Source organism: Typopeltis vanoorti, chromosome 6, assembly GCF_054136105.1.
Source record: "Typopeltis vanoorti isolate ZY-2024b chromosome 6, IOZ_Tvanoo_1.0, whole genome shotgun sequence".
In the NCBI taxonomy this organism is placed as follows: Eukaryota; Metazoa; Arthropoda; class Arachnida; order Uropygi; family Thelyphonidae; genus Typopeltis; species Typopeltis vanoorti.
The window spans coordinates 90380354-90399256 of record NC_143554.1 but is presented as its reverse complement, the minus strand read 5'-3'; the positions used below and the strand labels follow the sequence as shown (position 1 = coordinate 90399256).

At 38.8% G+C, this 18903-nt stretch overlaps 1 protein-coding gene across 1 annotated transcript in view; it reads right to left on the bottom strand.

Annotated features, from left to right (window-relative positions):
* LOC150105697 (diphthamide biosynthesis protein 3-like) overlaps window positions 1-9280 on the bottom strand; it is a 29391-nt gene extending 20111 nt beyond the window's left edge. The window contains exon 1 of the mRNA XM_090395019.1: window positions 9090-9280. Within this exon, the coding sequence (XP_090251145.1) occupies window positions 9090-9197 (108 nt within the window). The 5' untranslated portion in view covers window positions 9198-9280. The remainder of the gene's footprint in view (window positions 1-9089) is intronic.
* Window positions 9281-18903: the final 9623 nt, after the last annotated feature.

Below are 18903 nucleotides of genomic sequence, written 5' to 3'. Positions count from 1 at the left end.
TACATGTGGAATTATCGGGCTGGAAAGTATGACAAGCTTAGGAGTTTGATTGGTTCAGTGTCATGGCATGTACAACTGCAACGACTAGAAGTTGATAGTGCATGGGAGGCAGTTAAGAAGTGTTTGCATGAAGCAATGGCTGACTGTATACCTAGAGTCCGAATAATAAATCAAGTAGGGGTTACATGGATGAATAACACCATTAAGCTTGAGCTGCAAAAAAAGAAACTATGGAGGGAATTTAAGGAGAAAGGTGACCAGCAGGCACATGAACGGTATAAAACGCAGGCCAGAAGGGTAACGAGTGTGGTAAGAAAAGCAAAAAAGGATTACAAAAGAACATTGGCCATGCAGGCTAAAGAGAATCCTAAACGGTTTTTTAGATATGTAGCAAGTAAAAGGAAAAATGTACATGGCAGAATGATTTTAAAGAATGCCGATGGTAGGGAGGTAACTGAATCAGTTGATATAGTTGAGTTACTGAGTGAGCACTTTGCAAGTATATATCATCCAAGTGGTGACATTGCAGAAACGAATAAACCAGTAGATTATACGAGAATTGTGGTGAATGAAGTGGAGGTGAGTAGTCTATTGCATAACCTCAATGCCAATACATCCGTGGAATTGGATGGTATACCAGCTCGTATCGTATGAGAAGCAGCAAAAGAATTGTCAGTACCCTCGACCATTTTGTTTAATTTGAGTCTCAGGTCTGGGTTAGTCCCGAGGGGGTGGAAAGAGGGGTAAATGGTTCCACCGCATAAAGGTGGTTCCAAGACTGCTGTTCTAAATTACCGACCGATTAGCATATCAGGAATCATTGTCAAGGACTTAGAGAAATTAGTCAAGAAAAGAATATAGGATTGGATAGATGAAAATGGGATATTGTATGGGGGGACAACATGGTTTTGTGAAGGGTAGATCATGCCTCAGTAACTTGCTCACGTTCTATAACACAGTGACGGCTGAACTGGATAGGGGTAATGGGTTTACAGTGATACTACTGGACCTTGCCAAGGCCTTTGACAGGATACCACATGGAACCCTAATCAGTAAACTGGAGCAGATGGGAATAGATATAGGGTTGGTGAGATGGATAGGAGGGTGGTTGAAGGAGAGATACCAGAGAGTGGTTTATGCAGGAGCGGAGTCTAAAAGACGGCTTGTGACTAGTGGTGTGCCACAGGGCTCTGTTCTTGGACCACTGCTTTTCAATTTGTTCATCAATGATATAGGATTTGAGAGGAAGTGTTCACTTGTTTGCTGATGATGCAAAGTTTGGTAGAGCAATTGTGAGTGCACAGGATGTCAAAATTTTACAGGATGATTTGGATAGTTTGGAGGACTGGGCTAGAAAAAATGGATGTCAATTTAATGTGGCAAAGTGTAAGGTTATGCACTTTGGGGTGAAAAGAATAGCAGCAGTATATCGCATTGGTGGAACCGTACTCCAGGAGAATGATGTGGCCAGGGATTTGAGAGTGTTGGTGGATAGGGAATTGAAGTTTAGGGGGCACATTGCAAAAGTGAATAAATCTGCTCATCAAAACACTTGGCTTCTGAAAAATACTTTAACATGCAGAGACAAACAAGTTGTTGTTCCTCTGTATCGAGCCTTGATAAGACCCCATCTGTACTACTGTGCCCAGTTATGAGCACCAGGGTTTCTTCGTGATGGGGAGGAAGTGGAGAGGATCCAGAGACGAGTGACCAAGATGATAGAAGGTCTGTGGAATGAACCTTATGAGAATAGGTTGAGGATTTGTGGGTTGCAGAGATTGGACGATAGGCGAAGGAGGGGTGATATGATTGAGACATTCAAATTTTTACTTGGAGAGTGGTGAATGAGTGGAATAAGCTTCCAGAGTCTGTTGTGGGTGCTACGACTGTGAATGAGTTCAAGGCAAGGTATGATAGATACTGTGCCAATGTCGAATAGTTGTTCTTGACATGATGTTAGGGCCTCCCTTGATGAGTCTGTCGACTCCTTGGAGTTGCCCGGAACAATAATAATAATAATTATATTGAGACAATCTAAAAATCACAACAGACATCACAACTTCAGTCTATATATCTGAAAATAAAATATCTATATATTTTATTTTCAGGCATTATAATAAAGTAATTACAATGAAAAATTATCTTTAACAGCAATCAAGTAGTCTCCCTGCAAAACTACGCTTTTTTATTATTTTTTTTTTCAAAATTAACCAACGAGTAAATTTTTCATCAAAAAGACTCACAAATCCTTTAGACATATTTAATGAATATATTTGATGGAGTGAAAGTAAGATCCTTTGAGGGAAATTTTTTTCATTTTGAAGAAAGGTAAGCCAGATGTGGTGATTATGAAAGACGTTCTAGGATCATCTTTTTTTCCCCTCTAAAATCTCTAAACAGTGTATATGTGCACATTAGTGTGCATGGATGCACTGTGGAAACTATCACTGCAAAATCGCACTTCATGCCCAAATTTTCAGTCACAATTAAAATCTCATCGCTCTGCTCATATTCAGTTCCTCTATCATTTTAGTAGTTTAATGTTCATCATAACACTGATTACGGGTATAGACCATATTGGTCTGTTCTGGTCTCATTATCCATCCAATATCCTTTTTTTGAGGTCTACCCTGCCTTCTCTTTCCAATTGGCTTATATTTTAGTATTTGTTTAGGATATCGGGTGTTGGCCATTCGGTTTACATGTTCAATCCAATTTTTATTTATAATTGTTTAGTTTTCCTTCTATTGATTTTGTTTAGTGTTTTGTTTAATTTTGTTTAGTTTAATGTTTTGTACCAAAAATGTACTTTTCAACATTAAGCTGCTAGTTCACATACTGTCATAGTTCGCATCTGTCTCAAGAAAAGCACTTAATGCATACAAAAATATGAAAATTGTCATCACTATAAACATTAACATTTCTACAAATTTTAGAAATAATTAAATTTTGCTAGAAATTTCTTACTCATGCCTTGTTTCAGATTACAGTAATTTCCTTCTACAAATGAATGCATCGAATGATACCTCTACAAAACCAATGCCAATCCCAAAATGCAAACGCTACCAAAACAATTTTATGAATGAATAGAATTCAAGCATGTGTGAACATACTATTTAAGATATATTTTAACAAATAAGTATTGTGGAAAAAGTCATGCTAGTTACCAGGAATTATACTGGGTGGAAATGAATGAAAAACTAAGGAGGAGACAGCAAATTGCTGTATATTCATTCATCACTACATGCAAAAAGACTAGTAAATTGAATATGATCAATGACTTCAAGCACAAGTGTTTTTCTACAGAACTGATGACACTTTTTTTTTTTAATATTACTATATATATATATATATATATATATAGTATTATTAAAAAAAAAAAAGTCATCAGTTGGACTTGAGTGGCAACAGTGTTCATATATATAGTAATCCAATCTGGCTATGTACATATCTATTATTATTACTACGGGCAACTCCAAAGAGTCCTTAGACTCATCGAAGGAGGCCCTGAACATCATGTCCATCCAACTATTTGACATTCACAGAGTATCTATCATACTTTGCCTTGAACTCGTTCACAATCATAGCACCCACAACAGATTCTGGCAGCTTATTCCACTCATTTACCACTCTAAAAGTAAAAAACCTAGCTCTAACACCCTTACTCAACACACTCTTGCCCAGCTTCCATGGATGAGCCCTAGTTCTCCCACCACCAGTCCTGTTCTCAAAAATATCCTCTGAATTAATCTTATATAAACCCTTCAGTAGTTTGAATGTCTCAATCATATTCCCGCTTTTCTGCCTATCAACTAATTTCTGCAACCCACAAATCTTCAACCTGTTCTTATAAAGTTCATTCCATACACCTGTTATACCTGTTATCATCTTGGTCACTCACCTCTGGATCCTCTCCACCTCCTCCCCATCTAGAAGAAACCCAGATGACCAAATCTGGGCACAGTAGGAGTCGAGATGAGGTCTTATCAAGGCTCAGTACAGAGGTACAATAACTTGCTTGTCTCTGCTCGTCAAAATATTTTTCAACAACCAAGTGATTTGATGAGCTGATTTAGCCACATTTGCAATGTGCCCCCCCCCCCTAAACTTCAACTCCCTATTCACCAACGTTCCCAAATCCCTGGCCTCATCAATCTCCTGGAGTACAGTTCCACCAATGTGGTATACTGCTGTTAATCTTTTCACCCCAAAATGCATAACTTTACATTTTGCCACATTAAATTGACATCCATTCTCCTTAGCCCAGACCTCCAATCTATCCAAATCATCCTGCAAAATTTTGACATCATCTGCATTCACTATTGCCCTACCCAACTTAGCATCATCAGCAAACAAATGAACCATTCCTCTCAGATCCTTTCCTATATCGTTAATGAACAAATTAAATAGTAGTGGTCCAAGAACAGAACTTTGCGGCACACCACTAGTCAAAGGCCATCTTTTGGACTCTACTCCTGAATAAACTATTCTCTGATATCTCTCCAGCAACCACCCACCTATCCACCTCACCAACCCTATATCCATTCCCATATGTTGCAGTTTACGGATTACAATTCCATGTGGTATCCTGTCAAAGGCCTTAGCAAGGTCCAGCAGTATCACTGTAAACCCATTACCCTTATCCAGTTCAGCTGTCACTGTGTTTATAAAACTTGAGCAAGTTACTGAGGCATGATCTATCCTTCACAAAACCATGCTGTCCCCCACACAGTATCTCATTTTCATCAATCCATTCCTGTATTTTTCTCTTGACTACTTTCTCCAAGACCTTGACAACGACTCCTGATATGCTGATCGGTCGGTAATTTGCAACAGCAGTCTTGGATCCTCCTTTATGCAGTAGAACTATTTTCCTCTCTTTCCACCCCTTCGGGACTAAACCAGATCTGAGACTCAGATTGAGCAATATGGTCAAGGCCACTGACAATTCTTTAGCCACTTCACATAGGACCACGCTAGTATACCATCCAATCCCACAGATGTATTCACATTAAGATTTTGTAATAGACTATTCATCTCCACTTCATTAACCACAATTCCCGTATAAACCAATGGTTCCTTCATTCCTTCAATGTCGCCTCCTAGATGGTATACTCTTGCAAAGTGCTTACTCAGCAATTCCACTATATCAACTGATTCAGCGACCTCACTACCATCGGCATTCCTTAAAATCATTCTGCCGTATACAGCTTTTCTCTTACTTGCAGCATATTGAAAAAACTGTTTGGGATTCTCTTTAGCTTGCATGGCTAATTTCCTTTCATAATCCCCTTTTCCTTTTCTTACGATAATCATTACCCTTCTGGCCTGTGCTTTATACCGTTCATGTGCCTGCAGGTCACCTTTCTTCTTAAATTCCCTCCACAGTTGTTTCTTTTTTTGCAGCTCAAGCTTAATGGTGTTATTCATCCATTTAACCCCTACTTCATTTGCTATTCAGACTCTAGGTATAGAGTGAGCCATTATCTCCTGCAAACGATCCTTGACCACTTTCCATGCACTATCAACATCCAGCCCTTGCAGTTTGACATGCCGTGGCACTGAACCAAGCAATCTGCTAAGCTTGTCATACTTACCAGCACGGTAATTCCACATGTACCCTGTCTTAATCGAAAATTTCACACATTTAGCCACCTCCTAGGTCAGGACCTTATGATCACTCTTACCAATTGGTGGCAACATGGTCATATTCATTACAGTCAAATTCTCAGATGCTATTACTAGGTCAAGCACTCAAAACCCCTAGTATTTTCCATTACATGCTGTCTCAGATTAGCTATCCCTTAATAACTGCATAAAATCCAGTTCCTTGCTCACATGTGTCCTTTCCTCCTTCCAATCAATGTTACCATAGTTGAAATCCCCCCCCCATAATAATTACCCTCCTTCCACTCATTGTATCAATTTGAGTATGCATACTATCTCCACCATCTGTTCCATCACTTGGTCGATAGCAGCACCCAACTGTATATTTTGTTCTGCTAGTCTCAATCTCAAATAGATGGTGTGATCTAGCCACTGGATTTTATGGAATTTTGATGAGGCTTATTGGAGTGCAACAACACTGAGAAAGTATTAAAAATATTATTTAATTCTTTCTCATGTTCCCTTAATTTGTCCTCAGTTGGTATCACATAGGCATGATATTAACTTGGTTACCCATCTCTCTTCTTCACTGTTTCTTCATCATACCTGAAATCCTTTTATTTATTTATTTAGCATATGGCATAATAAAGACAGATGACATCAGAATATATAAATACATATTCTGATGTCATGTGCAGACAATAAAAACAAGACAAGTAATGCACATATACAAATATTAGGTAAAAAAGTGTCTCTCAGGTCACCAGGGTAGGCTCTTATGCTGCAGTCCTCCACAATGTGCTGGATGGTTTGGTTTATGGCCCCACAGTTGCATTGGGGGCATAGGTGATCTTCTCCACTTGTGTAAGCTGTCTGTACAGATACTATGTCCTGTGCGTATTCTATTTAGGCTTTTCCATAGGTGACGTGGAAGCTCAATCCCTTTCAGATTTTGATTGGGAAGGATATACCTGTTTAAGTCTCTGGTCCTGAACTCCTAATGCGTGTGTATGTGTTAAGGCTCAAGTGATGAGAAAACACAACTCAAGGTTCTGGATGTTGTGTCATGGTGTGAGGCATGTTTGGTTAGTACAGAACAGGTCACCTGATACTGCTAGATGGTTGGGTGTCCTCCAAGCAATATATGAACACTGTTGCCAAGCAAGTCCATCCTGCAAATGTTGACTTTTTATCCAGCAGATGATGGTTGTTTCATGAATGTTACTGTCCATCATGCAAGAATTGTTCAGCGAGCATGACAGTCTTTATGGTGGCCATCTTCGCTGGCCACCATAAAGCTCGGATCAGAAATCCGAGCTTTGTGGTGGCTAATCAGGTTGAGAGTCCCATACATTCTCAATCCCACTGAGAACATATGGAAAATGTAAGAAAAAAAGATCTGCAACCAAAGTGCTCGTCCATCAAACTTGAGCCAGTTAAAGGAATGTCTGATGAAAACCTGGTGTGTTGGAGACATAGATGCAATCCAATACCTTGTGGAATCTAACCCAAATTATAGCATATATATGGTTTGGCATAAAAATAGCACAACATGGTATTAAGTAAAAGTTTCTAATTCAGTGACAAGTATGTATAGAGGATTTAAATCCAGGTCTTTCCAACCAAAGGAAATGATAACTTTGTCATTGACTTTGGAAGTCTTTTTTTTCCTTTGAGTGCATTTTTATCCTCATAAAACACTAAATTATTTTCTTGTTTTTGCATTTCAAAGTTGTAAACATAATTTTCTGAAAAACACATGCTCAGGTATTGGGTGTCCTCCAAGCAATATATGAACACTGTTGCCAAGCAAGTCCATCCTGCAAATGTTGACTTTTTATCCAGCAGATGATGGTTGTTTCATGAATGTTACTGTCCATCATGCAAGAATTCTTCAGCGAGCATGACAGTGACTTCCATCTTCGCTGGCCACCATAAAGCTTGGATCAGAAATCCGAGCTTTGTGGTGGCTAATCAGGTTGAGAGTCCCATACATTCTCAATCCCACTGAGAACATATGGAAAATGTAAGAAAAAAAGATCTGCAACCAAAGTGCTCGTCCATCAAACTTGAGCCAGTTAAAGGAATGTCTGATGAAAACCTGGTGTGTTGGAGACATAGATGCAATCCAATACCTTGTGGAATCTAACCCAAATTATAGCATATATATGGTTTGGCATAAAAATAGCACAACATGGTATTAAGTAAAAGTTTCTAATTCAGTGACAAGTATGTGTAGAGGATTTAAATCCAGGTCTTTCCAACCAAAGGAAATGATAACTTTGTCATTGACTTTGGAAGTTTTTTTTTTCCTTCGAGTGCATTTTTATCCTCATAAAACACTAAATTATTTTCTTGTTTTTGCATTTCAAAGTTGTAAACATAATTTTCTGAAAAACGCATGCTCAGGTATTGATCATTTGTGCTCAGATTTCTGATTAGAAAAGAACATGCACTGGCATAGAGGGAAGAAAAAGTGGGGTTTATACTTTAGTTGCTCATAACTAGTGAGAAATTAAAAACAGTTGTAAGAAAGAAAAAATATAAAAAAACTGCAAAATTTAAAAAATTCAATTTAAAAAAAAAAAGCGCGCTCGTCTTACAATGACATGTGCATCTGCTCTTTTTTGGACGTTTAAGGTTCGTTTTGGTTGATCTTTTTACACTGAAATTCCAGTGTTTTCCTATTCAACTATAATATAGTGTGGCAGTTTGTACGTCATTTTCTTTCCTGACTGATGACACTTTTTTGCCTACTTAAAAGTTAAAAACACTGAACTTCCTTAGTCAGAATTCTATAAAATTTAGCTGTTTCCTTACATTCCTATTCATTTCCATGACAACAGATTATTTACAGCTTTCGATGTACTCGCCATTACATTGCTGTTAATAAAAAGTTAAAAACACAACGTAACACGTGACAGATGAGGAGAGAAAATGCACCACGTGATTTTTTACAGTAAAACTCTGGTTTCAGAGTACGAATACTGCAGTTTCAGTTTTTATAGTTTCAGTAAGTTAAAATATAAATTAGTGCTGTATTCAATATCTTTCTTAATAATAACAGTAATAATAAAATGGCAAGATTTTTCTCTAAATTTTAGAGAATAGAAACCAACCAGCTTTGGGGTCTCGAAATGGCAAATTCGAGACTCCAAAGCTGGTGGTTGGTACAAAAACTGTATAAACCTTTGAATGTGTAAGGTAGGATAATGAAAATTTCAGACAAAGAAATAGTCAAATAAATCTTACCAATAACATTTTGCATAGATCTACTCTCATTAAATTACAACCACTTAGCATCTTGTAATTATTTCGCTGCTACTGTTAAGACCAGTCTAGCTGGTAGCATAAAATGCAAAGGAATGTTTTAACCATTTACAAAAACATTAGAAATGTATATATAAAATAAAGTATATCATTTGAGTTTTGTGTTCCTTTTTAAAAAGAAATTAACGAGAAGCACGATTTTTAATGCTTACCTTTGTGATTGAGAACAAGTCTCCACATGGACAAGGGTAATAATAAGTTTCGGTATCTTCATCATATTCAAAATCTTCAATTTCCACTTCGTCGTGTAATACGGCCATAACGAGCGACAAATCCAACACCGCACTCGACAAGTATTAAAACTAAAATAGAACACATGCTGGCCATGCTTTGAAAATCAACTTGTTAGTTACCCGTTCGACACCAGTAGCAGTTTAAAATTAATTGGTTATGATTTTCATAATCGCCCAAAAAACGATGACTCCAGCAAACGTGTTCTCAAAATAGCTCCACCTTCTTTTGACAAAGTGTATCATTCGAATCGAAACGTAAGTAGCTATTTAAAGAAAAAATAATACACCGGAGCACTTGCATTAGAATTTTAGTTCCATAAAATATTCGCCTAAGTATAAAAGGGTATCTTAAGTATCAATTTTAATTCAAAATTAATTACAGACGACCCAAGTAACATAATAGCGACAGAAGGTGTCAGCTCCTTGAGAATCGAGCAGAGGATCCAAACTGCTCTGAAGTCCTAATACTATACTGACAATTGACATTTATATCTTTAGGGGTGAAGCAAAATGCTTTGTATATTCCCCGCTATCTGTTGTGGTTACTGTGAGGGTAAAATTTACGAGCAGTTTGCTCGCCCTGAATGGGCATGGAGATTATGCATTGTTATAGAAGGCTAATATAGCTTTTGGTCTTCTATATTTGAATATGTCCATTGGCTCATATGCTGCAGCTTGTTGAAGCAAATCGTTGGGATGTGTGAACGTCTTTAAGAAAAACTTGGATGCTAAGGATTGTAGAAAAGAGAGAATATAGGGAATATTTGTGTCTCTGTGGAGTTGATTGTTTCTAACATACCACGGGGCGTTCCGAATCATTCTCAAGCACTTGTTCTGCACTCGCTGTATTTTGATAATGTTAGCATTAGAGGTGTGGCTCCAGGAAGAAGAGGCATAGGCGATTATAGGACAAATCGTCATCTGGTATAGTTGCAATTTGATTCTGTTGCTGAGCTTGCTATTTCTATTAATTAGCAGATAGATCTGAGCTATGGCTTTAGATGCCTTTGTGCACGTAGACTTGGTGTGCTGATCGAAAGATAGCTTTTTGTCCAGAATTACACACAAGTAATTTGTTTCTGTCTGCCAGGGAATTTTAGTATTGAATAGTAACACATCCTGCAGGAGACATTGGCCTTTTTGAGAAAAGAACGGCTGAGCCTGTCAGGGGGTTGACTTCCAATCTCCACTTGGAGAACCAACCCTCCAGCTTTAGAAGGTTTTCTTGGAGCTTTCTGGTAATGAAATGGGGCCTGCGTGATCTGGTTAGTGCCGTATAGTCCGCATACACGGCCACAATGGAAGTCATCGGATTGTGTGGATGTCTGACATGTATACAGAAAACAGCAATGGAGCCAGTAGAGATCCCTGCGGCACTCCAGCAAAAATGTGGCGCTGGGACGATGTAGAACCGTTGATTGTAACTTGCATTGATCTATTCTGAAGATATGAATGGATTAGATGAACCATTTTTAGTGAAGTACTAGCTGAGATAAATTTGTGCAGGACTCCAAAATGCAAGATTTTGTCAAATGCTTTCGATAGGTCTAGGAAAACAGCTCCTGTGCACTGGCGCCAATTGTAACTGGTGGTGATGTATTCCACAATTCTGTGGATTTGCTGGGTCGTACTATGGTGTTGCCGAAAACCAAACTGTTCTTTAGGGAGGATGTTTAGGTCATTTACTGAGGTTTGGAGTCGTGAGAGGATGACCTTCTCCGCAACCTTACCCAGATTGGACATGAGACTGATTGGACGATAATTCTGCGGTAAGTGTGGGTCTTTGCCTGGCTTATGTATAGGAATCGCATCAGCCAGTTTCCAGGTGGAAGGAAAATAGTGAAGTCTTAAGATTGCATTTATTATACTGGTCAGGTGAACTATAGCTTTTCGAGGCAGCAGCTTGATCACCCTGTTTGAGATGCTGTCTGCTCCAGGAGCTTTATTGTTAAGTTTTTTAATAATATCATATAATTCAACAGGTGATGCAGGTGCAATATGGTCAGCACTGGTATCTGGGAGATTTAATGCATGCCTGACCAATCTGTGCATTTTGTACTGATGATTGAAATCTAAGTTGTTATAAGAAGGTTTGCATTGATCCTCAAAATTTTTTAGTATGGCTTCTGCCTTATCTGCATCTATGTGGACTAGGCCATGTTTTGAGATTATGGGGGAAGGGTTCTGTTTTTATTTTTGATGTTTTTTAGTAGTCCCCAGTTAGAGTGATCAATAGGTGAGATAGAGGCTAACTTTTTATCCCAAACTTGGTTTCTATGAGTTTTAAGTGCATCTCTTACTGCTTCATTCAGTCTAAGCACTTTCTTATCCTGAGGTGCGCGAGTGTTATGAAATCTCTTCCTAGCTCTGCTCTTCTCTCTGGTCAGGTCCATAATGTCCTCAGGCAAACGATCAGGATTGGGAACAGGTTTCTGGAAGGTTGCAACCGTTATAGCAGACTTAATCTGTTGGGTGAACTAGTCACTGCAGATTCCTCATCTTCTGGTGTGCATATGTGAGGGACGGGTCCAAATTGATCCCTAAGTGCTTTAGACAATCTCTCCCACGATATGCCTGAATGAGAGGGAGTAGACAGGCACTCTTGTTCTCCCAATTGCAGCAGAATTAGGTTGTGATCCGACGACAGCTCGTTTAGTGATATAAGGCTGTACTGTAGTTTAATGTCTTGCTGGATAGCTATATCCAGGATGTCAGCAGTGCCAGACGTACTGAGATGAGTTAGTTCAGCCACAACAGCATAGTGTGATCCTGTGTAGCTAGAAAGGATGCGATCATTTTTATTGATAGATTTACTGTTCCAGGAAGGATATTTTGCATTGAAATCTCCAGCGATGACGACCGGTCCTTTTACTCCAAGGATGGCATCCAGATCAGAGGTCAATAATGTCTTTAATTTATGCAGAAAAAATTTTAAGGTTTCCAATTGAGTTTGTGAGGACATTAATTCCTGTGATTTCGAGGTTAGTGGTAGTAGGGTTGGTTATCGAATGATGATTGATATAGTTTATGATAAGAGTGGCTGTACCTCCACCTGTATACCCAAGTCTGTCGTTTCTGTAAATCTGATACCCTCTGATTTTCAGGGTGTCAGCAGGCCTCAGGTGAGTGTCATTAATTAGCAATATCTCTGGATTGTATCTATTATTAAATTTCTGGATTTCCAACAGTTTATTTTTTATACCGTTGACATTCCAAGCAATAATCCTAAGAGAGTTTGAAGCGATTTTTTTCCTATGCATCAGAGAGTGCAGATAATATGGATTGGGCTTGCTGTAAGAATCTTTTTGTGAAACTTAGGGATGGATTTGAGTTGCTGAAATCCTGCAGCATGTTTGCAAGAGAAGAGGTGATAATAGCTGATAGATTTGAATGTGGATTATTCAGGTTCTGAGTTTGTACTATCTGTTTGGAGCAGACCACATCAGCATATGTTCTCGTTTGATGTTGAAGATTCGTTTTCTTAAGGAGGGCTCAGTTAATGATGGGCGAGCACCTGTTGTCATGATCTTACTCTTGGAGAACTGAGGAGCCTGAGTTTCAGGAACTCTCGCACTAGATGACGAGGTAGATTGATGATTTGGATCATTCCCTCTGTTTTTGAGGTGATGTATACACCCTCTAAAATTAGCTGGGTGAGGATCCCCACAATTAGCGCACTTAGCCAGAGTGCATTTTGGCTTGGTGCAGGTGTTTGTGGGGTGATACTCGCCACATTTTAGGCATCTGAACTGAGCTCTGCAAGCTTCTGGGCATGGCCAAATTTTTGGGATCGGTGGCACTGCCCAGAAGATGCTTTCTTTCTCAATGGTTCTGGGGTGATTTTGAGTCCAGAGATTGATTTTAAATTATAGATGTCTTTGTAAATGTTATGAATTTCTACTAAAACTAAAGGCATATGTGTCTTATTTGATCTAAACATTCTAGTGACCTTTATGGGAGGTAGATCCTGTAAGTTAAGGTCAGCAACTATTTCATCGGTGTCAATATCATCGGAGACTCCTTGTAGGATTACTTTCAGATTTTTTTCGGAGGCAAGTGAAAATGTGTGAAATTTAGTTCCTCTTGCGTCCAATTCCTTTGTAAGATTTCTATAATATCAGCCACCGTGGTGGGCTGAATTTTTATACCTTCGTCTACATTTTTATCAGATCTATAACTTATTTGTAAGTTAGCCATGATGGTTCTTAGTGTTATCCATCTCTGTTTTCCCTTAGGATAATCGGTGGCACCTTTCATTGGGGGAAGCAGAGGGATCTGAAATGGGAACATCCTCGTCCATACCAATATCATTTGTTGGCTCAGCAGCGAGAGTTTTTGTCTTCTTACGAGCGTGGATTTCTCCTTGATCAGAAGGATTGGAGGTAGAGACAACTAGATTGAGTTTTTCCTCCATTTGAGGAGAGTCTTCATTTTCCTCAACGTCGACTTCAGGTGAGGAATATAAATATAAGTAGCCGGGCCAATCCCGTTCAAACGTTTTGAGAAGCTTTTAAATAAAAGTGAGTGCTATCCTTTTATCGAGTGACTCGATAATGATGTCGGGGTCGACCATGCTAGTAGACCATGTTGTCAGCTTGAACTTCTTTTGGAGTTTATCAATAAGTACAAGAGCCGGCTCTTTATCGAGCAAATCAGTCAATACGTCTAGGTCAGGAACACTCATATCGTTTTAACTGCGTATGAGCGTTAATAAAAATCCCGCAGGTCTGAACACCTGCCAGCAGAAATTTTTTTTTTTAGAAAATACCGCAGCCACAAAGGACTGCCAACAATATCAAGCGTAGGCTAAAGAAAGCAATACGATTAAATTGCATCTAAACAAAGTCTTACCTTGATATTTCACAAAATGCAGAACGCCATTGATCCTAACAATTCACTCAATACGCGCCAAACAAATTCACACCAGCTTATCCATTTAATATGCGCCAAATCACCAACTGCTGTTGTTTACTCTCCCTTAATGCCACACACACACACACACACACACACACACATATGTGTGTGTGTGTGTGTGTGTGTGTGTGTGTGTGTGTGTGTGTGTGTGTGTGTTTTATATGGCTTGGAATACCAAGCCATATAAAAGCTCTTAGTGTAGTTACACTTTGTTGATGATGTGTTTGCCATTTGGCCACATGGACAAGAAACCTTGGATTCTTTTGTTACCTACCCAAACAGCCAATACCCTAAAATTCACTTCACAGTAGAAAAAGAATCTAATAACTGTTAGCCTTCTCTTGAAACATTACTCACCTGACTTTCAGATGGTTCACTATCTTTTTCCATTCATAACAAACCAACATACACAGGATGATATCTTCATAAATAGTCACATCATCAGCCAGTTCAACAGCATTATATTCTTAAAACACTTACACATAGGGCTTGGGCTATTTGTTTTAATGCAACTTTTTTTTTCTGTCAAACAATATCTTTTCTTTGCTGGCCAATGGCTACAACTCCTACAAAATAGATAAAATAATAAATGGTCCTCTTACTTGCCCCTCCTCAAACACACAAGAACAAAATACCACTATTCATATTACCTATATCCAAGGTACATCAAAAAAGATGGCCAAAAGTACTAATAAAATATAACTGTTACACTATATTCAGACTATATGTTAAATTAGTTGTTGAAAGTTTTTCCACTTGATTATACTATTAGCTCAGTAGAAGTGGCGTTTGCACTCTACGGCGCATGACCGCACGACGAAAGCCGTTCGAATCTAGTCGCCGACCAGAGGAGCATTTTCTAAGCCTTTCCTCGACCGGTTCCCGAGTTAGACACGGGCAAGTGGGTCTTTTCGTCCCTTAAACTCAAGAAAATCGGCCGTCGAACCCCCCACACTATTTTCAGACATTAAAAATATTGTTAGTGACCACGAGATGGCGGCACTTACTAGCCGCCTTCTTCACTGTATATATAGATTAATTAGCCTTGGGCCTTAAGCCAGCTATCTCTGATTTGCTACCAGTGGAGATTGAACTGCCCACTCAGTCTTCTCCAAAAGTTAGATAGGGCTAAAACGGTCTCGTTTTAGCCCTATAACAAAAAGGCGTTAGCTGTTTTTTTTTAATCAATACTATATGATCGCTCTCGCCAACTAGAGGTAAGAAAGATGTCAACCATGATCGAATTATCTGATGTATACTATAAACAAATCCAAAATTTTTGTTCCTCATAATTCCCTCCACCATAGATATTTGTCGAAGGCATTTCTCTATTATGAATTCTAAAAATTGAATTCCCTCAGTCAAACTGAAATTTAGTGTGAGAACCACCTTTCCTCTTATGAAACCAATTTGCTTAAACATTTCCTGCTCATTACTTTCAACCTTCTCTAGTCACTAGCAATATTCTACGAAATATCTCATCCAGACCATTAATCTGCAATATGAAGTCCTAATAATCTATGAAAGGCAAAGATTCATTGTGGAAGGGCCCACACTTTTCATCAAATCACGTAATACTTATCATACCTCTCCTTAAACGCATTCATTGACAAAGCACTCACAATCACCTCTGATAGTTCATTTTGCTGTTACCCACAAACAAGAAAAACATATCTGGACCTCACTGTATTGCACTTTTAATTAACTTTCAGTGGTAACTCTTTGTTCTTGACCCTGATGCATTGTATTTCACTTCCACAGTCAAATTATCACATTATCAAATCCACAGAACCACTATTAGCAATTTTTTCATTTCTAACATGTCCTCTGCCAATCAAGCAATTTTTGTAACCCATATACTTTCGATCCTTCCTCAAACGAACCTTTCCATATGGATTACATCAACTTTTTCACCACATCTTTGAATCGTCTCCATCAGTTTTTCATCCCAAGAACCTAACTAACTGATCACAGTAATCTAGCTGTAGACTCAACAAAGCCCTTTAAACAAGGATAACAATGTTCCACCTCATACGTGTCAGTAGGTTTTGTCGACAGCCAAGTGATGCTCTGTGATATCGGAGCTGTGTGAAAAGAAAAAAGAAAGCTATAGGATTCGATGATATATCACCACACGTGTTGAGATAAAGTTCCACAGCGTTCGCAACAGCATTAATGTACCTCTTAAACATGAGTCTTAGATTGGCTCAAATTCCAAACGAATGGAAAGTGGACAACGTTCTGCTTCATAAAGGACAAAATGTGAATAGGCTTTTAAATTATAGGCCAACTGTGGTCAGAGACCACAGTTGGCCTATAATTTAAAAGGTGTTAGAGAAACTAGTGAAAAATAGGATTCAGAACTTTATTGACAACAACAGAATTTGCTTTGATAGATAGAATGAAAGAATGGGTGCAATAGGAATATTTTAGCAACACTTTCTTATTATAACAAGTTGACAAATGTGTTAGACAAAAGAAATGCATATATAGTAGTATACTGTATATACATTTTGTAAAAGTGGGATATATGTCCCAGAAGAGTCACTAGTAATGTGGCATCGGTCAGTTGTGGAGATGTTGTTGTTTACTTTGTATGTAAATAATATTTGGAAGAAATTGTGTGATATATATAATTGTTTGCAGATGACGATGCGAAGTTGTGAAGAACTATAGGAATCGAATAAATGTTGCGGTCTTGCGAGAAGGCTTGAATAGACTGAGAGAATGGGCAAATGAGTAGAATATCACTTCAATGTAGTGCATTTTAAGGTTTTAAAATTTAGGAAGAAAAGATGGTATTCAGAGTATAGGTTTGGGGAACATCTTGAGGGAAACAAGGGATCTGGTGATGATGTTCGATAGGGAGCTGAAATTCTGGGACATTATACTAAACTGTGTGCTCAGTGCAGCAGATTATGGCGATGATACAGAGGACACTGACATGTAATAGTAGTAGTTGTAGTAGTAAAGACTTATGATTCCATTGTATAAAGCTTTGATCGCCCATATGGATTACTGTGCACAGATCTGGTCACCTGGTTTTCAAAAGTATGGAGAGATATTGGATAGAGTTCAGAAACGATTGACAAGGATAGTTTCTCTTTTCTGGAATGATGAGTATAAAGACAGCTTCAGCGAATGCAAAGTGTATGGTTTAGTGGATCGAAGAAGAGAGGACATGGTAATGACATACAAGTTGGCAAGGGATTAATGTGGGTGACACTTTTCATAGAATCAATGAAGACAGAGGGGAGATCAAGAGGCCATATGTGGACGCTATATGAGTAAAGTGTGAGCAATGGAGTGAGAAATATGCTTTGTTTTCTTTTTCGCGCGCGCGCGCGCGTGTGTGTGTGTGTGTGTGTGTGTGTGTGTGTGTGTGTGTGTGTGTGTGTGTGTGTGTGTGTGTGTGTGTGTGTGTGTGTGTGTGTGTGTGTGTGTGTGTGTGTGTGTGTGTGGGTGGGTGGGTGGGTGGGTGGGTGGGTGTATGTTGAGAGTAGTAAGTGATTGGAATACATTGCCAGAAAATGTAGTGAGTTCAGAGCAGTGAATGCATTTAAGTCACGGTGTAATGACCTGTATGAGAGAGGTCCCATCAAAGACTCTTTGATGGGACGTCTTTTGACTCCATGGTGGAATCAAAAGACTCATCGTGTGATGCATCTCAAAAATTCCGCATCTCAAAAAATTGACTGTAAAAGTATTATCAGACAATAATACAAGTTTTCAGGGTCAGCATCATGCAGTTTGGTGCTGTACTCACTCTCTTTTCTCTGAAAAGTCCTGATTCATTCAGAGTTTGGGCTCACTATCATTTAGGGTTCACTACCTATGTGTTTAAAAAAATTAGCTAAGGCATCATTTTTGCAAATTAAACAGAAGTAGACCAAGGAAAGATCTCTAGTGCATAACACTGGTCACTTACCTTTTCCTTATTCACTCTTTCAGCCATCCTGTTATCTACATTATGTTTATCCTCATTTGCTATAACATAATTAAACAGATTATTGTGCGGTATTCTGTCACATACCTTTGTAAAATCCGACAATATTATAGTGCCCTTCAGCTGTTTCCTATTACTACTACAATCACCTTCTGGCATCAAGACTCTTCAAGAAGACAATAGTAAGATGCAATCTAAAGAGAACTAATTCAATGTTTGTGCACTCACCACCTCATTCAGCAAAGCATTCCACTGACCAACCACTCTTCATGAAAAATATCATGCCTCACTCTCTTTGGCATCACACTTGTATGCAACGTCCAAGAAGTACCTCTCATCCCTATCCCATTCTTTCCTTCAACCTTTTGAAAATATTTTGGGTATCTAAAGTAAAATATTGCCAGCCTGATTGGCCGAGTGGTTATCGTATCCGCTCTCCAGCCAAAAGGATGCGGGTTCGAATCCCGCCGTGGGAATGGATGTTTGTTATTGTCTGTGAAAACACTAGTGGTGGTAGATGATTATTATTATTACACAGCACCTCCAGGGAGTCCAAAGACTCATCGACGGAGGACACCTACTCCACAACTCTCCGTCTCCACCAACTACAACTACGTTCATCATCTACACCAACGCCAACCACCACCAGTATTTTCACAGAGAATCACAACCAACCACTCGGCCAACCAGACCGGCGAAGGCAGTTGTGATGATGAAGGTAGTTGAGATGGAGAGTTGTAGAGTAGGTGCCCTCCCTCGATGAGCCTTTTGGACTCCCTGGAGGTGTTAAGTAATAATAATAATAATAATAATCTATCTGGTAAGCTTCTCTTAATGATTTAAATGTCTCGATCATATCCCCCCCCCCCTCCT